This window comes from Saimiri boliviensis, chromosome 5 (genome assembly GCF_048565385.1).
Source record: "Saimiri boliviensis isolate mSaiBol1 chromosome 5, mSaiBol1.pri, whole genome shotgun sequence".
Classification (NCBI taxonomy): Eukaryota; Metazoa; Chordata; class Mammalia; order Primates; family Cebidae; genus Saimiri; species Saimiri boliviensis.
The window spans coordinates 50,119,465-50,145,315 of NC_133453.1; the positions used below are offsets into that span (position 1 = coordinate 50,119,465).

The window sequence follows — 25,851 nt, forward strand, 5'->3', positions numbered from 1 at the left end:
TTGTGAAGGCTTGGGCACACACAAACTCTTCCAACAATAGGGTTTGTCTCTTTTTTTAATCCCCCTTAGAAATTCTAATCATTTTCTAAAACTTCGAGTATTCTGAGATAATTAAAGCATTTTCCAATGGGATGACTTAAGTCAGGATGCTTTTAAACTATTCTTAGAATTTACTGACTAGTATTAAGTGGTAGTTGTAAAAGATTCTCTACAGTTAGACTTATAGTTTCTGTATTTTTTTGAGACTGATTAGATAATTGGGAATTACATTCTTTAAGTTAACTCAGGGTATTAACTGAAGGAAAAAAAAAAAGTAAAGCACAAAAACAAAATTTCTGATACTAAAAGCAGAAGAATGAAAGCCATTCTGCTTGCATTATCTGACATTTTCCAGGGAATATATAGGATTAAAATAGATTTCCCTAAAATAACTTATTTTAAGATATAAGTGGAATAACCAATTAAATTCATCCCATTTCTTAGATAGGAAAATAGCAAAACTTAGCAATCCATGAGAAGGGACTGAATTAGAACATCATCTGTGTATACAGAAGACAGTTGTGGAGTCGCAGCTCTTGTTCATAAACGAACATGCAACTTTCTAGTAATGTTAATAATCTGAAATGCTTGCTGATATTTTTACTACAGTTGTGTTCTGATTCTCTAGTTTTAAAATAACAAAAAAGCAACCTAGAAACCTGAAAACTCTCTGCCATTTCCCATATTTGTAAGACATCATTTAGGAAGTCTTAGGAATTGTGCTACCAAAACCGACATTCCTGTATAGGGATGAAAGATCTTATAAACTAGGAAAAGAAAATGCTTCTACTTTATTTTCTTTTTATTAGAGAACTTTGGAAAAGCAGTAGATGATTATTCTTTATGTGATGAAATAAGTACATTTACTTAGTGACATGGGTAAATGTGTTTATACTAGAGTTAAAATTGTTAAACCTTTTAAAGTATGAGATAACTAAGTTGGTAGATCAACAGTCAAAATAAAAGCTATTACTCCCTGACTGACAAGAGTAACAAGGGCACAGGGATTGACTCTCCTTGTAATATGTATTAGCCCTTCCATGGCTACTTGTCACAAAACCACTGAGCCCTCAGTGGTAATTCAATACCAACTCACATAACAGGTGCTTAAATATACTGATTGACAATGAAAGACTCTCAGAGACCAAGTAGTCCACGCAAACTTAGTTTCTCAGTCCTTCCTTACCTTTGGGACCCCTAGGATTGGCTTTGAGGCCTAATGAAAATGAAGATATATATCCACACTGCCTACTGCCAAGACTTTAACTACTTGGGATACATTACATTTCAATAACCTAGAATCTTAAAAAATAATTATGAGTAACGTTAATTTTTTTGTTAATATTATCACATCGGCTTACTCTACAAGGAACTGTGCTAAGTGTTTGACACAGATTATGGAATCTATTCCTCCAATAAGCAAAGTACTATTTCTTTCTTCATTTTCTATAAAGGAAATCAAGACACAGAGATATGGGTGCCTTGTCCAGAATCACACAGACAACAGAGTTGTTGAACAGGATTTGAATCCAAGGTGTCTAAGTTCTGAACTTGAGTGCTTAAATATTACACTATATGTCCTCATAACAATTAAAAGTATTCTATAGTAAATGTTAACTGTCTACTTTTGAGAGATTTTTTTGTTAATATCAAACATGCCCCACAATCTACCAATTTAAAAGATGGATATTCTTAATAATTTCTTCTCCACCCTTTCTAAAGAGCTGATATGCCATTTATATTTTTAAATGCCCCAAATAACTCTTTACCTTGTAACACTAAACATGGGTATCTGATTCTGCAATATGCATTTTGAAATTGTTCTTGGCCCACAAGAATGCTCTACTGAAATAAATGGCATGTATGAGCAGAAAAAAATGTCCTTTCTTCTTAAGGAGACAGCTGTTCTTTGTAAAAAGCTGCTTGGCTTGGGGAAATCACTATGGCTGGGAGGAGTGAGAACTAACACAGTACTAGGGAAGTGGGCTTGTGGTGTTTTTCTTGCTTCTGCCACTGATTTATGCTCACTGAACAAAACATAAGTATCCCTTTAGCATTGGCACACAGAATCAGCTGTGACAAACCTTTTTCATTAATAGATGAAAGCATACATTGCAATTAGTCCTGGGATTAAAAAAAAAAAAAAGCTTCTGAAAGATCAACTTGGTGAAAATCAGTAAGAGACTATTCTTCCTAAGGAAAGGCCTCCATTGAACAGGCAATGAAAGAAAAAGTCAGCATTGGGAATCTTAGTGGTTTCACACATTAGATGTTTTTTTTCTTGCTCCCACAAAGTCCAATGAACAGGAGACAGGAGTAGCAGCAGCTCTGCTCCATAGTCTTTCAGGGATCCAGGTTGCAGAGAAACTGCCATCTGCAATGCCTGGTTACCCTAGGTATCAATATCCAGCTGACAGAGGAGGGAGTGACACACTTCTAAAGCTGACCCAGAAAATTCCCATGTGCTATTTTTTCCTCCTATCATTTCTGCTCTTATTCCACTGGCCAGTATTAATCACATGGTCATACCTAACTGCAAGGGAGGCTGAGAAATAGAGTCTAGATGCATGTCCATGAAGAAAAGGAAACAGAGATGGTGAATATCAAGTCAGTCTCTCTGTCAGAGTTGGGGCTACTAGCAGCAATGGACCTTCCATAAACGGCAAAGGATCCTGCAAAGAACAATGAACTAAGCAGAAGCAGCATGGACCTTATGTGTGTTGCACGGAAGAGACTTTATATAAGACATGCAACAATTTGTGTTAAAAGCCAACATTCCCTATTGATGGACAGGACTGCAAGAATCCCCTTCATGCATTCAACAGTATTTACTGAGCATCTACATTATGTGCCAGATACCCTGCTAGGCTTTGAAAATATGACAATATGCAAAATAATGTCCCCAGTCACCATGAAGCTCATAGTCTGGCAGGTGAAAGGGGACAGGATTTATCTAAAGGGAAGCAGACTGAGCTCCTTGAGAACAAACAAATCCAGTGCCCAGCAGAGGGCTGACATGTAACAGCAGCTGAACACCAGGATTCAACTGAAACAGGGTAGGCTGTGGTCTACATGTTGGGATTCGACAAAGCATTTTTGGATAGAAGGTACCGTGGGTAAGGTTGGAGAAAACCACCAAATAAGTAAAAGTGGACAGAGGAAATAAAATAGATCTCTTCTATAAGCTCTAGCTTGCAAACTAAAAAAATATATGAGTTGCTTTTAAAAAAGAAGTCTACAACTGATGCAACAATGTTCTGGGGGCCCTCGTGAATTTAAATGCTGGCATTATGCCTCAGGCGTACCTTTAAGCAGGTTTTTAGGAGACTCCTACCCAAAACTGAGGGAATTTAATGTTAAGACTTGGCAACACTACTACACACCCAGTGTTTTCCCACCTGAAGCCACACATGAGAACTGCTTTTATCTCAAGTCAATAAAAAGTTCACTTAACTTCTCCAAAGATAACTTTACTAACAGTGTGCACTGTCCAGTCCTGTTTCCATTATGTTTGGTCATTAGGCTTCAGCTTAAAATTTATGGCCAGGCTTTAATGCATAATTGCAGTTTAACTCCTTAGAATAGAATCTTTTAAATTATATTTTCTCTGGTCCTGATTTATATTTACATTTATTTTACTTTTTTATTATTGTGTATACTCTAGCATTTATTAGAAGCGAACTGTGTGTCAGGTACTGTCCTAAATACTTTGCATGGATTAGTGTATTTAATACTCATGTCAACCTCTCCTATAGCTCAAGAGTCGGTGGCTTAGAGAGATAAAGCATTTTGGCCGAAGACACAGAGCTTATAGGTAGGGGAGCTGGAATTCAAACCCAGATAGTCTAATTCAAGCCTTAGCATTTTATGGTTTCCAAATTATTGCATATTTTGGTAATCTGTCTCAGTTAGTCTATAGAGTGAGGTGAGGATATAAGTACTAATGAAAATACATGGATGTTTTTACAGATGTGCTATGGGTGGCAAGATGTCATGCTAGGAAGAGCTACCATACTGAAGGTTCAGATTTAATATGTAGTTTTCAAATTTTATTCAGAAATAAGTTTTTGAGATAGAATTTCTTATATCATTCAAAAGCTCTAAAAATTATAAAATACTAACTGTAGTACATGATACAGGGGGCTGAAAAATGAATTAAACAACAAGCATTAATAGTATATCTTCCTATATGTACATCTCTTTGGAGAACTGAAAAAGTATACGCGTGGTGTTTATGTTCAAGGGTTTAAACATAAACCCTATTTTAGAAAATAAAAGTTAGAAAATAAAACTAGTATTTGTTTCCCATCGTCTTCCAGAGAATAAGAGAAGGAAAACATGTTTTGTTTGTTGTTGCTGTTTTGAGACAGGGTCTCACTATGTCACCCAGGCTGGAGTATAGTGCTTTAATCATGGGTCACTGTGGCTTCAACCTTCTGGGCTCAAGTGATCCTTCCACCTAAGCCTGCCCGGTAGCTGCGACCACAGGTGCACGCCACCAAGCCCAGCTAATTTTTAAATATTTTGTAGAGACAGGTTCTCCCTAGGTTACCCAGGCTGAAAACATGGTTCTTACTTGGCTGAATAAGCATGCTAAGACAAACAGAATAAAGCTTTATAAATGTCAGCTCAAGTCCCCCTAACTGATGACATTTAAAAACCATCCTTCATCAAAATCCTAACCCAGCTCCCACTGATAGAGCATCCTACAGAAAGAAAGCTGGCCCACATCTCCTTTTCACTCCTCAGTGCTGGAGTCATTACTTCAAGTAACATTAAAGAGCTCTCTTTAGTTATAGCAGCTCCTAGGTGAGCTTTACTCTCCTCAAATACATTTTAACAGCAAGGATATTCTGATTCTTGCTCAGACCTAACACAAACACTCGTCTCTGAGTTTTGCAAGGATTCACAATCAATACCCACACAGGAAGGAGAACAACAAGTTTGGGCTTTATTTTAATCATATATTTATATTCTTGAACAAAATCATGAATGTTTCTTTGTTCTTTGTACAAAATAAAAGGAGAAAATACCTATGGGTTTTTAAAATGATATCTTGAGAAATAAATATAAACTAATCACTACCACCACCATCCAGCAATGCTTTTATGCACTTAGACTCACTACCTCTTTTTAAAATACACTGCAGATTTCTTATAGGAAGGAAATATGTTTTCTGCTTCTTTAAATGGTATTACCAGTTGCCTACTGAATAACATGTTTGCTGCAAATGTTAGCTGAATTGCTAAAAAAGATATAGCTGCGAGAGATACTTAATGAACATGAGAAAGATCATGGGAGAGAAATGACCTCACAATTTCAAACAGGATCCAATGGTCTTACCTTGATCCTCAAATAAAGGCCTGAATAGCCTCCTTCCTATAGGCCCGAAGAAGGGGAAATTTGTTTCTTTGCAACCCATCTGCTAATTATTAATAACATGGGCTGAGAGGATAATCAAGAAACTGCAAGACTGAAGGATAACAAGGAGTCCTCCACCAGCAGTTACATGCAACCCCAAAGAGGAAGGGCTGGGTAGTGGGGGCTATAGAATGAGGCACGTCATTTTTCTCCTCCCTTTCAGCTACCTACGAGATAACACTAGTTCTTGTGGTGTTCGGGGATAAAGCACAGGTGGTAGGATAAAAAGACAGACTTTGCTTATTTGTTTTCTTTTTTTAAGGAAGACCCTCTTGTGTGGCACTGGCTGGGAATCAAAAAACAGAAGTACTGATTTTTCAGTCAAGATGCCCAATGATGAAAGACAACATCCCATTCCCCAGCCTCCTCCTTCCCCAGACTAGGTCTTTGACAATCATCAGGTAACATTTCCAGTCAAGGAATTAAGGGCTATATATTGTGACAGTGGGCTTGCCCTGTAATTAAATCATTCAGCGTTTTGTTGTAATCGTGTCCTGCCTTACTGCATCCTAAGTAGAGTCTCCTTTAAGCACAGGGAGTTTAAAGCCATTTGGATAAGGCTTGTATAGGTAGAAGAATCCAAACTAGCGAAACAAACCTCTTCAGTCAGAAATGTATTCCTGTGATGCAAGATTTATTCCACATGAATAATCCAGTTTTCCATGGGGTGGGCAGGGGTCAAACAAAGGCAAGGGATTTTGATGTTGTTGCACAGTCAAAATGCTCAGCACTCACTCCTGCCAGGGAATGAAACCATCTCCTCTGGCTTTAGAAACAAAGAGCTCTGTGGAAACTGGTCACAGAGCCCTCTGTTGGACTAGGAGGCTGTATTTACAGATCCTCTTCACCGGCTTCCGATCAGTAACTAGGTTTCTACTGGCACAGGGGAGAGAGAATAAAATGAAGCATAGAAGTATGTATTGTAGCCTACCATGGGAAGTAGAATTCCTATTTAGATTCAGAACATGGCCAGCTCCCTAAATCCTGGGATAACACCCCTGAGATGTATACAAGTATTATAAAAACATGTCCTGGGTTAGCAGCTTGAGATGATAAATGCTTCAAGCCCTAAACCCAGCACAACACGTAGGCTCCCTGAAGAGGCCGTTCTGTCTTCTGAGCTTTCCCACACAGCTCTTCCCCCATGCTGGAATGCCTACTCCCTTTAGGCCACCTGGTAGATTCCTATTTGCCCTTCAGAATCTGGCTTATGTGATTTCCTTAGGGAATTGTTGAATGCAATCTTCATCCTCCCACTCCCTGCTTCACAAAGTTAATTATTCCATCCACCAGTCTCCTTATCTGTTACCTAGCACATTTTTCTATGATTCCATCTAACACACTGTATAGTTACTATGTTTGCACATCTGCCTTCCAGAATAGATGGTAAGACCTTGAGGCCTGAGTTAATATATGTATATATTTTATTTCATTCTCAGCACCCAGCACGGTGCCTGGCTCTTAGTCGCCATTTAATATATCTTTGATATATTAAGAGAGAAAACGAGTTTTCAAATTCACACAGCATTTGTTTTTTCCTCTTATAAAATTATTCTGTTGTTCTTTAACCATTTCATGGATATTCTCTTTTCTTCTGTCACAGATGTGCAAACTGTCCTTTTTCACCTAATTGATTTTAAACTAAAAGGAGAAAAAGGTTATATGTATATATTATTACAATATATAGTCATTTCTTTTCTGTAGGTATAAAAATCTTTATTTATAGAGTCTGTACATTGTAGCATACCAATAAATCAAGCGATAAGCCAAGTCAGGATAGAACAGGAACCAGAGGTGGGAAACCCTAAGAACTGTGTTGCCCATACTACCTTGTTATTGAATCATTCTTACCTGCAGTTTCTGTTTAATGGTTTGTTATTCTTAAATGACACAAAGCTGAGATGTGTGTCTAATCTCAAGACCCTTCCAGAGTTCTAATTATTTGAAACACTAATTAATTATAAGACCAAATTTCCATTTTCTATATATTTGTAAAAAAAAATCTCCTTTCACCAGCTATACCATTGCATCAAATCTGAGAAAAGCCTCATAAAGTGTATGTATACTTGAATTTTATAATTATAATGTGAATACAAATTATATCTCCTTTCGATTAGGATAAGTTCTTTTTTCATTGCCGTGATGGAATTTGATGAATGAGCTGGCATTTTGTACATTCTGTTTAGATGTATAATTTTAACTCTTTCATCTCAAAAGATTGAAATTTTCTATCTTTCATCATGACAAGAAATTAATTACGTTGACTGTACCACATTTGTCTCCTTAGGGTAAGGGAAAATAATAATGGCAATCTATAAAGCTAATGAAATTGTATATAAACACAGACTGTTTAGTGCAATTAATGATTTAGTAGCCTGGGCTGTCACTCAACTCCAGCGATCTTGTCCTGAATCTTTATTTTAATCATGATGCCAATCACTACATGGTTTAGCCAAGCTGCTCACAGGGCTTTTCAGGTTGTAGTTGGTAACACGGCAATCAGCTTTGAATAGTAATCCATTTTTCAGCACTCTTCAGCCACATAACAAGAGCCTTCTAGAAACTTTTTCAGTTGTGTCTTGATGGGAAATAGTACACTGAAGCAAGAGAAGAACTCAGGGCAGGACATTTAAGCAGAGATTTTTTAAAGTTTGTGGGACAAGAATGGTGTTTGTATAAAGCTTTATTATAAGTCACCAGATGTGATCAAAATAACTGAAGAGATAATTATGACAACAGTCTTTTTTCAGTAAGTAGAGTTAACCTACAAAACTAAAAAACACCAAAAACTTTAAAAGGTAAATTTTTAAAATATTTTAAAACCACCTTTGAATATCCATGTCTAACAGCTGTGCACAGGAGTTTATTCTAGAGTTCCCCTTCCTTTGTTTAATCACTAGAGTGGCGTCAAGTCCAGCTTTGTTTGGCTCAACACTGAGCAGCACTCAGGTAACTGAGGAACTATCCCTCCTGACGTCATCTCTTCCTTAACAACTACTTCAAAATCACATGGAACAGTAGGCCTGCCCTTCCTTTACAGAATCAGATGCTGAAGGCCACTGGCATTTTAGCCATAGCTCAGGGTAGACAGAGAAATAATTTTAATCCCAGCTTTTAACTTACCTTGAAGAACTTCCATGGGGAGAACAGTCCAGGCATTCTCCAGGTAGGAAATATAAATATAGCGAGCCGTATTGCAAGCCAGGCCAATGTACAGAACCCTAAAATGAAAAAAAAAAAAAAAAAAAAAGGCAAAGGAAAATAAGCTGAGGCCCTAATATAAAATCTAATATGAAATACGAAACAGGCAAACATTACCTACCTTTTTCTTCCCTAAACCACCCATCATACAGCAGACTCCAAAGTCAGGAGTGGGAAAGCTAAAGGACAATTACATTTAAGCATGAATTTAGGAATAAGAAGATTGCTTCTAACGTATCTGCCACTCAGCCTTTCCAAAATGTTAATATAAAAGCAAACATCACCCTTCCTGCAACTTAATTCGTAGCAGAGATGATGCTTTTTTAAGATAGTCTGGGCACACTGCCATCTGTAATGACATTACTGGCTTCCTTCCAGGTGGCTGTAGGAGAAATATGCCTGGGATTGTAGCCACTTCACTACAATGGGGGAAGGAAGGATAAAAACGAGAATATGTAAATATGAATGTGGCCTTGCTCACAATACGCAAGATACCAAGCAGTTTCACAAGGAGACTCTCAAGGTCATTGAAAACTAGAATTCCTTGATTACTATTAGTTTCTCCTATCAGTTCAGTGGATACATGTTCATCATTTTTTAAAAACAATCCATGGTGATCATATGCTTGCAAAACTAATAAATATACATCAACCTCTTGTGTCCTCTAACCCGCCAACCATTACAACTGCCAAAAGTATGCACAGAAACCAAATAAGCAAAGGCCTCAAGTGGTGCACCCAAGCATAAGGTTTCAATCTCTCTTGTTCTGAACTGGATGGGCTGGTTTGAAAGCAAAGAGTGGCTCCTTCCCTGCACAAAACTAATGGTAGGGATTTATCTTTCTCCCTTGTTTTCTATTTTCTGCTAATTTTCCTAACCTTAATGCTCTTTGTTTTCTGAATCCAATCTGATGAAAAGCAAAAGGTAAAAGAAAGAAACCAACATGAAAATCAGTGGTATTTTCCTAATCTTGCTTTTTATGTTAAAAATTATTCCTGATTGAGTTTGTTGGCTCATGCCTGTAATCCGAGCACCCTGGGAGGCAGAGGCAGGAGGATCCCTTGAGTCTAAGAGTTCTAGACCAGCTTGGGCAACATAGTTAGAACCTGTCTCTACCAAGAAAAAAAAATTAGCCAGGCTTGGTGATGCACACCTATAGTCCCAACTACTTGGGAGGCTGAGGTAGGAGGACTGCTTGAGCCTGGGAGGTCTAGACTGCCTTGAGCCATAATCCCATCACTGTACTCCAGCCTGAAAAACAGAGCAAGACCCTGTCTCAAAAACAAAACAAAATTTATTCCTATAAACACTGTTCCCTTTTTCCCAACATTGAATCAAGGAAGGGAAATGCTCTCAGACATCCAGATGTTACTAATCTCGAATATGGAAAAGAAAGATGAAGAAAAAACAAACAGCAAAAAAAGGTTGAAGGGTGAGGATGAAATAGGCAATGATTATTGGGGAGATTCAGCAGATTCCCAATGAAGTATTACAAAAAGCCTAGGTCATCTTGTTCTATGGATATTATGTTCTTCGTACTTGTGTTTTTTGAGGAGAAAAGTACATTTCAATCTGTTCTAATGAAAATTTTATTGAACAAACTTGCTATAGATTCATCAATTTCCCTCTGCTAGGGAAACAAAAGCCACAGGAAATTAAAATGCAAAATAGACTACATGAACACAAAGGATACATAAACCTGTGCTTCCTTTTACAAATTCTAAGCCAGCTGTGTGGATGGCCTCTCTTTAGACTAACTCAGGGATCAGCAAAAATTTTTCCATAAAGGACAACACAGAAAACTGTTTAGGCTTCACAAGGTCTCTCTTACAACTCCTCAGCTCTGCTGCTGTAGCAGGAAAGCAGCCACAGGCAATATGTAAATGAATGAGCATGCCTTGTTCCAATAAGAGCTGAATTATGAACACTGAAATGCAAATTTCATAAAATAATTTTCATGTGTCACAAACTCTTGTTCTTTTTGTGATTTTTTTTTCAACCATTAAAAAACGTAGAAACTATTATTCTTAGTTCATGGATCATATAAAAACAGGCAGCAGGCCAGATTTAGTAAGTCAGTCATGCTTGCCCACTGACCTGGCCTCATTCCTCAATTCTTTTTCTTGAGACAGAGTCTCGCTCTGTCGCCCAGGCTGCAGTGCAGTGGTGCGATCTGGACTCACTATAACCTCTGCCTCCCAAGTTCAAGCAATTCTCCCGCCTCAGCCTCCTGAGTACCTGGAATAACAGGTGCATGCTACCATGCCTGGCTAATTTTTGTATTTTTAGTAGAGATGGGGTTTCACCATGTTGGCCTGGCTGGTCTTGAATTCCTGATCTAAAGTCTTCCATCTGCCTCTGCCTCCAAAGTGCTGGGATTACAGGTGTGAGCCACTGTGCCTGGCCATAAACTTCTGTGTTTTAAGCCACCCAGACTGTGGTATTTTGTTATGGTAACTCAAGCAAATGAATACATTCGCTCTCATAAAGTTAGGGATTTACTAATATAAAGGAATTTTTACTGGATATTTTACTGGATCGTTTTGTAGACAATCACATTCATCCTTATGCTGAACATGAAGCACAAGTTCAGGGTCCTAGAATTTTCCTGGGCACTGATTTCTGGAAATACAAAACACTGAAAAAAAAAAAAAAGGCCTCTTCATGAGATACAGATACCTACTGAACACCCATAATGATAAAACTCAACATGACTGTCCTATTTCAGAACAGGAAGTCAATAGTATTAAAAGTAGGCAAGAAACAAAGGCAATTTTAGAACAGGTAGTTGGTAACATGAAGTTATCTATAAACAGGAACACAATTGATAAGAAGCAGATGATTCAGCAGAAAACACCACACCGTGGAAAACCCAAATCACCTGGCAGACATTTTTATTCTGTATTTGAGCAAAATACAAGAGTAGGAGGAAAAGATTCTTATGGATTCTAATTTCTTATACAAGCACAATTCACACTATTAGCAGTCTAAGCTGATTTGTGGTTATCTTATAATAAAACTGGTATTGTTTTCAAGAGTGTTCAAGATATAGATATGATGAGTTATGAGTCATTCTGTAATTTCTAACAGTGTAGTTAGTTGTGAAACCTGACTTTTCTAAATTTAACCAACTATAATATGGCTAAATCACCACTGCCCCCAAAGAGCCACTAAAAACCATGTTGAACATAAATTTTGCTCGATAAACATTTATTGAGATGCCACTATGTACCGTCTATTGAGAGGGAGATAAAAATGAAGAGGAAATCTACCCTGCCTTCAAAGGACACATAAATAAATAAGTTAAATATAATACACTAAGAGACACTGAAAGAGTGCAATGGGACCACACAGGAGAGATCCTTACTAACCCTGGGGGTTCAGGGTTAGAAGTGGTCGGCTAAAGAGGGCAGAAAGACTATCACAGGCAGAAGAAACAAAGTGAACAAGGGTTTACCATAGAATCTCAAGCATCTGTGGCCAGAGAGAGTGGCTGAAAGACACAAGAAGGAATACAGTCTAAGGATTTTTGAAGAAGTGAACTTTTCCAGTCCAGATACAGTCCGGATATTATTCCAGAAACAACACAGGGTGTGAGCAGCAAAGAAAGAGCTAAGTAGAGTTATCCTACAATCCTCAGATCTGAGAGGCAAAAGAGCGACACCACCAGAGAACCCATATTCACCTAATGACTGACGGCAGCAAGCATTTTGCAAAGCCTCTGGCAGAGAAACAAAACTTCCCAAAATAATAATAATAATACACTGGATACAAATGAAAAACCCCAGATGAAGATTGTTTTTTTTTTTTTTTTTTATCAAAGTTGAGTATTTGCAGCTAGACCGAAAATTGTCTGCAATTTGTGTTGCAAGCCCTTACACAAAGGTGCACACACCAATGCATACAAGGTTGCTAAAGGCCACAGTGGGAGATGAAGACAGACTAGAAACAAACCCAAATTCAAAAAGCAATGTTTCAAACAGAACATAAACCGTATACTTGTCTAAACGGTTAAGAAAGGCACAGAAAATAATTAGTGTTGCCATAATTATTTTCTTTCTGGACAAAGAAAATGGTGTTCTGTGTCAGACTTAAGAGTGCTTGCTTGCTTCAAGGGCTGCATGGATCATCAGAAAATCTGTGTAACACTGTGGGAACCTCATATAATGCCAGGTTATTGCATCAAAATTGCTGACATAAAGAAGGTTCCATTATAAAACATCTTTCCTCGTCACCTGTCTGGCACAACACTGCCTAGCTCTCAGTCCTCCCACTCACAGGGATGACAAATCCCCAGGCCACCATCCCCACCCATCTCTGTGACTTGATATTCTTCAGCTCTTACCCAGCTCCATCTCTCATGCCTGGTCCATTCCCTTTAATATGTGATTACCGCATCACATGCCTCTCCTCATAACACCTGTCTTGGTTGTAACAGTGCACCTACAACCTGACTGCATTCTCCATGCAGGGTGAGAACTGTCACATTATGCTGGCTCAGTTTTATCCCCAGTGCTTGACACACACCAGGCACTCAGTAAATAGTTCTGAACTGAAGAGAAAATATGAATACTTCAAATAGAATATCAATTAACAAGTACTTAATACTCTGTGCTAAGTGCAAGAGATATACACTATGCACATATATATGTGGTACGTGTGTGTGTGTAAGATACCTGATTATGGTATAGAAATAAGTGATGGGTATGTGAAAGAATGAATGGACTTATAAAAGAGGCCTAGAAATAGATTCAAAAAACAGATACCTATATTTGGCAACATTTTAACTAATATTAATAGGCTACGGTTGAAAATAAATATTTTCACTTATGTGGACAAGCAATAAATAGCTCAATGAGTAGATGATTAGAGTTTGTTTATTTGGAGCATCCTGAAGCACTGTGCAATGGAACTTCAGCACATGTGCTGAGCAGATAAAGGGGTTCTGCTCACCACAGGCCTGTCTCACTAGAAGAGTAAGAGCTAGGATACAACAAGCCACAAAGCTCAGAGTCAGTGGTATTGCCACTTCAGCATAGCTGAAGGGACCACCAAAGAGATCCTGGGAGCCACCCAGCTTCTATCAGCCAGCAGGTATGGCGGGCCACTGACCCATCCTTATAGAACAGAGCATAAGAATCATACTCCATGTCCGAAGAGTGAATTAGAAATAATATTTAGCTGTGTATGTTTTCTGCAGCTACTAAGCTTCCTTCTACTGTTTCTTCCAGAAAAAGAAAAGGTAAAAGTAGTTTGGGTCTGAGTCTCTACTGATCTGAAATCATTTTGTTGCATTCAGATTTTTCCTCTCTAAAATGACTGATAAGCTAAGAGTATCATTGTGGTCACTATCAACCAGCAACTCAGGTGCTGTGACCAAGTTTACATCTTTCCATTGTTATTTTAGTTTGTTTTTTTCTTAAATTATGTGTATCTCCAGGTAGAAAACTAAGGATGTTTAAAACAAAACAAAACAAAACCTTGATTAATGGAACCCGACAACTTGGAAGACACAATATGCTGTTTTGTTGTCATATTGTCTCTTTAGTCAAATGACTGTACACGCACACACAGACACACACACCCCACAATTTTGTTTAAAAATTTCCCAGGATATGGCCTAAGGTATATATATAATACAACACTGTAATTTCCTGAGAAGAGTCACTGACACTTGGCATAGCAGTTAATTTTAAAAAGGCCTCAAGAGTATTAGTTGACCCAAAGCTGAATTTGAGGAAACTGAACAAGTGCATCAAAACTCAGGTTGAAGGAATGTCATGACCAAATCAAAAGCAGATACTAATCCTGTTGTTCCTGACTGTGGCCAGACACAGAAGAATGGGTATAGTTAAGGGCATCACATTTTAAGAGATCACTGATGGAAACAGAAAGAGAAGGAACCAGAATAGGGATGGGGGGAAAAAGGAGAGTATCCTGGACAGGATGTTCTGGGAGAAACCCCTGAAGGAGATGGACAAGCAAAACTGCAGGTGAGACATTCAAGGATGGGAAGGGCTTTTCTACTGAAGAGGGGATGGGCCCACTCTCCACGCCCAAAGTCAGACATGGGAGCAGTCGGTACAACAGATGTTGCTGTTTTACCTGCTAAGCAGAAACTAGGGAAACTCTCTGTTCTCCACTGGACTTGATCCTCAAGCTGCCTGGGACCTCCGGCACAGACCTGAGTAAGCCTGCCCAAGAGAAGACAGAGCTAAGAGAGGGAGAGATGCAGGTTCTGACCCCGTTGTCTGAGACCTACTTAAAGCTACACCTTCAGCCATTTGCTGGATGTTTCAATTAGACAATTCTTAAGACAATTTACATAAGCTACTTTGGGTAAGGTTTTTTCCCACATCCACTAAAGAGTCTCAAGTGACCTCTGCTGCCTTTGGAGCTAGCAAGTTCCATATCTCTAGAAGTGGCCAAGCACAGGCTAATAGCCATCTGTTGGGCACTTGGGGGAAGGGAATCTAAAACTGGAGTGATGCTAGGCCTACAGGACCGTATTCGTTTGCTAAGGCTGCCATAACAAATACCACAGACTGAGTGGCTTCAACAACAGAAATGTATTTTCTCACAGTCCTGGGAGCCAAAAGTCCACAATCAAGGTGTCGGCAGTGCTGGTTTCTCCAGGGCCCCTCTCCTTGGCTTGCAGACATGTCATCCTCGCCCTGTGATGACACATCCTGTCTCCCCTTGTGCCTTTCTGTGGCCCCAGTCTCTTCGTCTCACAAGGAGGGCTGACCCTAATGATCTGATTTTAATTTCATGACTTCGTTAAAGACCCTAACTTTAAATACAGTCACACTCTGAGGTACTGTGGGTTAGGACCTCAGTGCATGAATCTTGGGGGGCCACAATTCAGCCCATTAAAATGCCCTTTGATGTCACTTACAACTCCAACATCAAGCAAACTTTAGTAAAGAATGCCAGTACTATTTTCCAGAGCCATTTTCTCCCTTGACAGGCAGCAGAGTATGTGATGCCGCTGGCAGCTTCCCCAGGCCTTGATGGTCAGAATGAGGCTGTATCCTTAGAAGAGGTCTTTACATTTTGTACAACCTAATCTGACCATATTTACTCATTTACTTTAATGAACTGCTATTTGCTTTTCCAGTGATTTAGGTCAAATGTGAAGCTTTTACAAACAGTGCAAATGAATCTGGTTTTACAATGGGCAGCACAGGGGGCATATGCTGCATGCTGGCGGAGGTGGTGGCATCCAGGACACACGCATGGGTGAGGTGGACTTGCTCAGGAGTGGTCGTAACTGCTTTGGCGATAATACCGGATTTTGAAAAGATTAAACAAGCATGTAAAGAAAAACTGCAAAACACTGTGCAAATATGGGAGCTACCATTAGATTAAATGCAAATATTTCAGCGAGAGCAGCCACATCTTTTACAAGTTCTGCCTGAGCCTCTACATGGAGAAGTTCTGAGATTTGGAGTCCCAACTTCCATTCAGATCAACTGGCCAAGGAAATAAAATTCTCCATGTAGATCCCAGCAACTGCTATCATAAATCACACCCCCTGTCACTGGCTAGATGATCTGTTCTAATGGCTTTGTGCACATTTTTGACTTGTCAGGAAAAACCACTCAAAGTCTGAGTCTTAGGGGATAGGGAGTAGACAGGAAGGAGTGGGGTCTGAGGTGTGGTTTTTCACATACTAAAACCAGCCAAAGAAGAAAGTTAGGTCATTAGAGTTAGAACTGAAAAGAGCCACAGCATCCAGCTCTCTCCTTTCATACAGACAAAGAAGGAGAGGGCCAGATGGGTGGACTGGGGCCACAAAGTTGTTAGCCAGTGGAAGGTCAAGGTCCCCATTCCGCTGCCCAACCGTGCTCTCTCAGTAGGTAACAGCAGTGTGATATTTTCCACACTCCAAGCTCCCTACATAAAATCAAAGCTAGACATGGGCTTGAGGAAACACCTTTGGATTGGACCACAAGAAACGGACTGGCAGTGTTACCGTAGTTAGACTTCTGAACTCAGCTTTTACAAACAGTGCAAATGAATCTGGTTTACAATGGGCAGCACGGGGCGGGGGGCATATTAAGGAATTGCTTGGATTAAGGAATTTGGATGAATGTTTATGTTAGCATCAGAAGATGGTTGACATTTTAAACTTTAATGAGTCACCAGGAAGACTCGGGTAAGAGAAAGTAGAAAAGCAAATGCCACTCAATAGCTGTCCAATATCCTGGATCACAGGAGAAAAGCTTACCCAGAAGCAACATTCTGTGTTATGAGAAGAAATGTGATAAAAGGTCATTTTTGCTGAGGCAGCCACAGAAACTGCAGGTATCGATACTGAGGCAGGACGAGGGGTAAGCCAGGGTTTCCAGTTCTTACCTGCAGCTGGTCATGAGCTGCATCAAGCAGGTAGACTTTGAAACCAAATAATCAGTAGTGGATGCTTGTCTTGGGGGATGGAGCACCAAACACAGGATTTCAAAAGGAGAGGTGTGTGAACAGGCCACAGAAAGAATGGCAGGGACAGGGCTGTCCAGAGTCTTCCTCTTGAACTCAGACTGTGCCATCAGCCCCACAGGTGCCTAGAGCAGCCAAGGAAGTTCCCGGAGCGGGTCTCATCCCATCAGCGGGTTGAAAGTATCCCTGATCTTTTCCATTCCTCGAGCTCTGATGTGGTTCCACAGAACCCACTGTGAAGAGTCTCAGCCAAGCCGGAGGCAGCTCTGGCTTTAGGGTCATCCCCCTCTCTGTCATTCCTGAACATTCATTAGCACTCAGACTTAAGTCAATGCAGTTTCCACTCACAATGCTAAACACTTTCTCTGTCTGAAGTGAAATTTAAGTCATGGATTTTTCAAGTAAGGAAAAAAGTAGAGTAGGCTGGGTGCAGTGCTGCCATAACAAATGTAATCCAACACTTTGGAAGGCCGAGGTGGGTAGATCACCTAAGGTCAGGAGTTTGAGACCAGCCTGACCAATACAGATACCCTGTCTTTACTAAAAACATAAAAATTAGCTGGACATGGTGGCACATGCCTGTAATCCCAGCTACATGAGAGGCTGACACAAGAGAATTGTTTGAATACAGGAAGCAGAGGTTGCAGCGAGCCAAGATTGTGCCATTTCACTCCAGCCTGGGTGACAGAGTGAGACTTCTGTCTCAAAAAAATAAAAATAAAAAAATAAATACAATGACAATAAACTCTTTCCTACCTCAAACCTGTTAACTTGAACTTTTATGACTAGAACTTTTGCTCTATCCTGTTTTTAAATGAGGAACGGTAACTGATACAGTTTATTCCAACCACTCCTGTCCTTTCTTTTGTGACATTAAGGAAGAAAGAGTGCTTCATTGAGCAGATGGCCAAATAGGAACAGCTCTGGAGTGCAGTTCCCAGTGAGAACGCAGAGGGTGAGTGATCACTGCATTTCTAAACAAGTTTTTACTGCCCACAGACCAGGAGATTCCCAGGCGGAAAAGCACCACAAGTTTCTATCACAGCTGTTTTAGCTAGCACAGCAGGTCTCCACACAAAAACTCACACAAATCTGGGCGGCCATTTCAACTGGTGCCTGGAACACCTGGGAGACAGAGTCACCCATTCAACTGAAAAAAGGGGGGCTGAAACAGGGAGCCAGGTGATCTGCTTCGGTGGATGCCACCCCCACAAAGACCAGCAATCTGAAACAATCTGGATTGAGAGTTTCACAGCAAGCACGGCTGGACCAGGGACAGTCCAGCTCTGTGGGGGTAAGGGTGTCCGCCACTACCGAGACAGTCCGCCATTACTGAGGCAGATTGCCATTACCGAGGCAGTCCACCATTACCAAGGCAGTTCTAACTATACCTCTATAAACAAAACGTCAAGGAAGTTCACACAGCAGCTGGGCAGAGCCCATGGCAGCTCAGCAACACCTCTGCTGGCAGACTGTGACTAGGCTACCTCCTCGCCGGGCAGAGCATCTCCACAAAAAGGCAGCAGGACATCAGGAACTTATAAATAAAGCCCCACCTTCCTAGGACAGAGCACCTGGGGAAAAAAAGGTGATTATGAGTTCTGCTGCAGCAGTCTTAAACGTACCTGCCCAGGAGCTCTGAATGGAACAAAGGAGCTCACAGCTCAGCACTTGAGCTCCTATAAGAGACAGACTGTCTCCTCAAGCAGCTCCCCAACCCCCATATATCCAAAGAGACACCTCATAAAGGAGAGCTCAGGCTGATCTGACAGATATCCTTCTGGGACAAAGATAACAGAAGAAGAAACTGGCAGCAACCCTTACTGTTCTGAAGCCGATACAGGTGATCCCCAGGCAAGCAGGGTCTAGAGTGGACCTCCAGCAGTTCTACAGCAGAGAGGCCTTACTGTTAGAAGGAAAACTAAAAAACAGAAAGAAATAACTTCATCATCAACAAAAAGGACGTCCACTCAGAGACCCCATCCAAAAGTCACCAATTACAAAGATAAATCCACAAAGATGGGAAGAAACCAGTGTAAAAAGGATGAAAGCACCCAAAACCAAAATGCCTCCTTCTCCAAGGGATCAGAACTCCTTACCAGCAAGAGAACAAAGCTGGATGGAGAATGAGTCTGATGAATTGACAGAAACAGGCTTCAGAAAGAAGGTAGTAACAAACTTCTCTGAGCTAAAAGAATGTGTTCTAACCCAATGCAAAGAAACTAAGAACCTTGAAAAAAGGTTTGATGAAATGCTAACAAGAAGAAACAGCTTCGAGGAGAATATAAATGAATTGATGGAGCTGAAAAACACAACACAAGAATTTCACAAAGCATACACAAGTTTCAATAGCCAATTTGACCAAGCAGAAGAAAGGATATCAGAGATTGAAGATCAACTCAATGAAATAAAATGAGAAGGCAAGATTAGAGAAAAAACAGTAGAAAGAAATGAACAAAGCCTCCAAGAAATATGGGATTATATGAAAAGACCTAATCTGCATTTGATAGGTGGACCTGAATAGTGTGACAGAGAGAATGAATCCAAGCTGGAAAACATTCTTCAGGATATTATCCAGGAGAAATTCCCCAACCTAGCAAGGCAGGCCAATATTCAAGTCCAGGAAATAACACCACAAAGATATTCCTCAAGAAGACCAACCACAAGGCACATAATCATCAGATTCACCAGGGTTGAAATGAAGGAAAAAAATGCTAAGGGCAGCAAGAGAGAAAGGTAGGGTTACCCAAAAAGGGAAGCCCACCAGACTCACAGCGGATCTCTTGGTGGAAACCCTGCAAGCCAGAAGAGAGTGGGGGCCAATATTCAACATCTTTAAAGAAAAGAACTTTCAACCTAAAATTTCACATACAGCCAAACTAAGCTTCATAAGTGAAGGACAAATCAAATCCTTTACAAACAAGAAATTGCTCAGAAATTTCATCACCACCTGGCCTGTCTTATAAGAGCTCCTCAAAGAAGCACTAAACATATAAAGGAAAACCAGTACCAGCCACTCCAAAAATGTACTAAATGGTAAAGCGCATTGACACTATGAAGAAACTGTATCAACTAATGGGCAAAACAATCAGCTAGCATCAAAATGGCAGGATCAAATTCACATATAACAATATTAACCTTAAATGTAAATAGGTTAAATGCCCAAATCAAAATACACAGACTGGCAAATTGGATAAAGTCAAAACCCATTGGTGTGCTATATCCAGGAAACCCATCTCAAGTGCAAGGACACACATAGGCTCAAAATAAACAGATGGAAGATTTACCAAGCCAATGGAGAGCAAAAAAAAGTAGGAATTGCAATCCCAGTCTCTGATAAAACAAATTTTAAACCAACCAAGATCAAAAGAGACAAAGAAGGGCATTACATAATGGTAAATGGATCAATGCAACAAAAAGAGCTAACGATCCTAAATATGTACACACCCAATATAGGAGCAACCAGATAAAGATCTAGACCAAGCAAACCTAATAGACATAGACAGAATTCTCCACCCCAAATCCACAGAATATACACTCTTCTCAGGACCACATCACAACTACTCTAAAATTGACCACATAATTGGAGGTAAATCACTCCTCAGGAAATGCAAAAGAACGGAAATCATAACAAACAGTCTCTCAGACCACAGTGCAATCAAATTAGAATTCAGGTTACGAAAGTACCAAACAGTCTCTCAGACCACAGTGCAATCAAATTAGAACTCAGGATTATGAAAGTAACTCAGAACTGCACAACTTCTGGAAACTGAACAACTGGCTCTTGAATGTTGACTGGATAAACAATGAAATGAAGGCAGAAATAAAGATGTTCTTCGAAACCAACGAGAATGAAGACACAACGTACCAGAATCTCTGGGATACATTTAAAGCAGTGTCAAGAGGAAAATTTATAGCAATAAATGCCCACATGAGAAGCAAGGACAGATCTAAAATCGACACCCTATCATCAAAATTGAAAGAGCTAGAGGAGCAAGATAAAAAAACTCAAAAGCTAGCAGAAGACAAGAAATAACTAAGATCAGAGCAGAACTGAAGGAGATAAGAGACAGAAAAAAACGCTTCAAAAAACCAATAAATCCAGGAGCTGGTTTTTTAAAAAGATCAACAAATAGACAGAACACTAGCCAGATTAATAAAAAAGAAAAGAGAGAATAATCAGATAGATGCAATAAAAAACAATAAAGGGCATATCAGCACCGATTCCACAGAAATACAAACTACCATCAGAGATTATTACAAACAACTCTATCCACATAAACCAGTAAATCTGGAAGAAATGGATAAATTCCTGGACACTTGCAACCTCCCAAGCCTAAAGCAGGAAGAAGTCACCCTGAATAGACCAATAACAAGGGCTAAAGGTGACGCAGCAATTAATAGCCTACCCACCAAAAATGCCCAGGTCCAGATGGGTTCACAGCCAAATTCTATGAGATGTAAAAAGCTGGAACCACTCCTTCTGAAACTATTCCAAACAATCCAAAAAGAGGGAATCCTTCCCAAATCACTTTTTTTTTTTTTTTTGAGATGGGGTTTCGCTCTTATTACCCAGGCTGGAGTGCAATGGCGCGATCTCGGCTCACCGCAACCTCCGCCTCCTGGGTTCAGGCAATTCTCCTGCCTCAGCCTCCTCAGTAGCTGGGATTACAGGCACGCACCACCATGCCCAGCTAATTTTTTGTATTTTTTTTTTTTTAGTAGAGACAGGGTTTCACCATGTTGACCAGGATGGTCTCGATCTCTTGACCTCGTGATCCACCCGCCTCAGCCTCCCAAAGTGCTGGGATTACAGGCTTGAGCTACTGCGCCCAGCCCCCAAATCATTTTATGAGACCAACATCATTCTGATACCCAAACCAGACAGAGACTCAACAAGAAAACTTCAGTTCAATGTCCATGATGAACATAGATGCAAAAATCTTCAATAAAATACTGGCAAACTGATTGCAACAGCATATCAAAAAGCTTATCCATCACGACCAAGTAGGCTTCATCCCAGGAATGCAAGGTTGGTTCAATATAGGCAAGTCTATAAACGTAATTCACCACATAAACAGAACCAAAGACAAAAACCACATGATTATCTCAATAGATGCAGAGAAGGCCTTCAACAAAATTCAACAGCCCTTTAGGCTAAAACCCTCAATAAACTAGGTATCAACAGAATGTATCTTTAAAATAATGAAAGCTATTTATGACAAACCAACAGCCAATATCATACTGAATGGGCAAAAACTGGAAGCATTCCCTTTGAAATCTGGCACTAGACAAGGATGCCCTCTCTCACCACTCCTATTCAATATAGTATTGCAAGTTCTAGCCAGAGCAATCAGGCAAGAAAAAGAAATAAAGGTATTCAGTTAGGAAAAGAAGAAGTCAAATTGTCTCTATTTGCAGACGACATGACTGTATATTTAGAAAACCCCATCATCTCAGCCCAAAATCTCCTGAAACTGATAAGCAACGTCAGCAAAGTCTCAGAATACAAAATCAATATGCAGGAATCACAAGCATTCCTATACACCAGTAACAAAGAGAGCCAAATCAAGAACGAACTGCCATTCACAATTGCTACAAAGCGAATAAAATACCTAGGAATGCAACTAACAAAGGATGTAAAGGACCTCTTCAAGGAGAACTATAAACCACTGCTCAAGGAAATAAGACAGGACCCAAATAGATGGAAAAACATTCCATGCTCATGGTTAGAAAGAATCAATATAGTGAAAATGGCCATACTGTCCAAAGTAATTTATGGTTTCAACATTATCCCCATCAAGCTACCTATGACCCTCTTCACAGAACTGAAGAAAAACACCTTAAACTTCATGTGGAATCAAAAGAGAGCCTGTATAGCCCAGTCAATTCTAAGCAAAAAGAACAAAGTGGGAGGCATCACGCTACCTGACTTCAAACTATACTACAAGGCTACAGTAATCAAAACAGCATGGTACTGGTACCAAAACAGAGGTATAGACCAATGAAACAGAACAGAGGCCTCAGAGGCAATGCCATACATCTCCAACCATCTGATCTTTGACAAACCTGGCAAAAACAAGCAATGGAGAAAGGATTCCCTGTTTAATAAATGGTGTTGGGAAAACTGGCTAGGCATGTGCAGAAAGCAGAAACTGGACCCCTTCCTGATACCTTACACTCAAATTAACTCCAGATGGATTAAAGACTTAAACATAAGACTTAACACCATAAAAACCTTAGAAGAAAACCTAGGCAAAACCATTCAGGACAGAAAATCAGACACTGCATGTCTCACTCATAGGCGGGTGTTGAACAATAAGAACACATGGACACAGGGAGGGGAGCATCACACACTGGGATCTGTTGGGAGAGACTAGGGGAGTGACAGTTGGGGGGCAGGGAGTTGGGGAGGGATAACATGGGGAGAAATGCCAGATATAGGTGACAGGGGGTTCGAGGCAGCAAACCACATTGCCATGTGTGTACCTATGCAACGACCCTGCATGTTCTGCACATGTACCCCAGAACCTAAAGTACAATAAAATATATTTTAAAAAAGTTTTAAAAAGAAGAAAGAGGGTCTGTTCCAGCAATCTCTGAGACCTCCCCACAATGCCCCTTGCACTATGCCCACACTCCATACTACCATTCTATAATGTTCTCCAATTTTTTAAGCATTTTCCCCATTAGTATCTCATGTATTTCTGCCAACAGACATGTATTACTTCTGAAATAGGAAGGATAAAAGTTATTATTAATCCCGTTTTATAGTTGAGGAAATCGGGGACCTGAAATGTTCACCAAGTTGCCAGGGTCATGCAGCTCAAAAAAACTGCAGAAGCAAAATTCAGCCAGGTCTTCCACTGTCAAATCCTATGCCCTTCCCATGGCCAGCAGAGCCTCCCTCAGCCAGGTCAGAAACTTCAGGAAATTTAGAAGGTGCTTTCTTTCACACACATAAAAAGTAGTGATAATTTAACCTTAAAATCTTGTTTCACAAAGATGCTGTAATATTCTATCTATCTGTATTTGAAACATATTAGATTTCTAATAAAATTTAATGAATACAGCTATGAATAATTAATAGTAACAACAGTAATGAAAGTTATAGTAATTAATAGAACTTGATTAATAGTAATAAAATAGCAATGATGCTAGTCTCTATCTACTTTGATGATACCAATATCAGTGTCTACACTAATACAAAAGAGCATGGGGTTATAGACCAGAAAACCTGGGCTAAAGTCTTCAACTCCACCATTCAGGAGGGACTTTGGGCAAACAGCAAATCTGTTCATTTTCAGTCTTGCATGGTAGATCTGTTTAACTAACACAAATGCTACCAGGAACACATATACTTACAGAAAAATACAAGCTTGCCATTGCTGGACTCACTCCTACCATCACCCCACTATGTTAGGCCACAGGTCCCCCCTATTCCAGTGTATTCTGACTCTTAGAATCTTTGGGGATCTCAGCCTCTATACCTGCCTCAGGCTCTCCTTGCTCTATTTAGACACATGTATTAATTTGCTCAGGCTGCCATGACAGTATGTCATAAACTGGTGGATCAAGCAATAGACATTTATTTCTCATAGTTCTGGAGCTGGAAATCTGAGAATAGGATAGCAGCATGTCTGGGTTCTGGTGAGGGGTCTCCTCCTGGCTTGCAAATGACCACCTTCTCACAGTGTCCTCATATGGTGGAAGGAGGTAGGCAGACAGGAAGAGAGAGGGGTAAAGAAAAATAGAGATCATACACAAGCAAGCTCTCTAGCATGTATTATTATAAGGGCACCAATCCCATTAAGGGGCCTCACTCGAATGACCTCTAAACTGCATTACCTCCCAAAGGCCCCAACTCTAAACAGCATCACATTGGGGGTCAGGACTTGAATATATAAAGTAGGTGGGGGACACCATTCAGTCCACAGAAACATGCTTCTCATCTCTATCTTTAACACCTGCACTATCTAACACAATTGGGAACCTCCCCAGGGGCTCCATGAACTGTGGCTGCAGGCTCTCAGGTACTCCATCCCAGGACCATAAGGAGTTAACTTGATCTTTCCACCAATGGAGGGTATCAGGCTCTCATTAAGCCATTGTAAAATAGATGTAATAAAGCAACTGTTTTCTAAGATTACTGTCACATAAAAATATTTGTGAACACTATAAATTTCTAGGCCTACAATAATTTTATTGGTGATCTGGAAATTAAAACAAAGACTGATTTAGCCTAATAAGGAAACTGAACATAAAAATTTTCCCTATAAAAGAAACACGAATCTTCTCTGTGAAATATATTCCAGTTACCAGTAGCATTTCTGAGGTAAGGCAATATAGAACAATGCTACTCTTTAACATGTATAATAATAATTGATTTGCTTGCTGGTCAAGTCTTGGTTTGTTTAACTTTCTCAGTTTACATTGCACTTATCAGATAAGCCCAAGGCACAGACAATGACACCTAAGTCATTAGGCTATTTGGGGCAGCATATTCTCTTCCATTCTGTGCTTCTCCAGTTCTACAGAAATGCCCAAAGGGAAAATGGAGGGTCTGGGATAAAAGCCCTTGAGTTTTCAGTGAGTAACATCAAAAGAACATCAGTGATATGTTCAACACTTCAGGTTCTGACATTAGGATGTAATTTTCATGCCCATGCTGGAAGCACTGAATTTGTCTCTTCCCAACAGTCCTGCTATATGGCACTGTTTCCAAAAGTAAGATTGATAATGACAATGTTC

General features: G+C 39.9%; 2 protein-coding genes across 5 annotated transcripts in view; one reads left to right on the forward strand and one right to left on the reverse strand.

The window, feature by feature from the left end:
* Positions 1 to 25,851, forward strand: part of NEMP2 (nuclear envelope integral membrane protein 2) — an 86,368-nt gene that overhangs the window by 48,894 nt on the left and 11,623 nt on the right. For both annotated transcript variants that reach the window (XM_074399353.1, XM_039469877.2), the window contains exon 9: positions 17,979 to 18,055. In XM_074399353.1, the coding sequence (XP_074255454.1) occupies positions 17,979 to 18,015 (37 nt within the window). In that variant the 3' untranslated portion in view covers positions 18,016 to 18,055. The remainder of the gene's footprint in view (positions 1 to 17,978; positions 18,056 to 25,851) is intronic.
* Positions 1 to 25,851, reverse strand: part of MFSD6 (major facilitator superfamily domain containing 6) — an 80,844-nt gene that overhangs the window by 15,749 nt on the left and 39,244 nt on the right. For all 3 annotated transcript variants that reach the window (XM_010351565.3, XM_010351567.3, XM_010351566.3), the window contains exon 3: positions 8,584 to 8,681. In XM_010351565.3, coding sequence (XP_010349867.2) covers positions 8,584 to 8,681 — 98 coding nt within the window. The remainder of the gene's footprint in view (positions 1 to 8,583; positions 8,682 to 25,851) is intronic.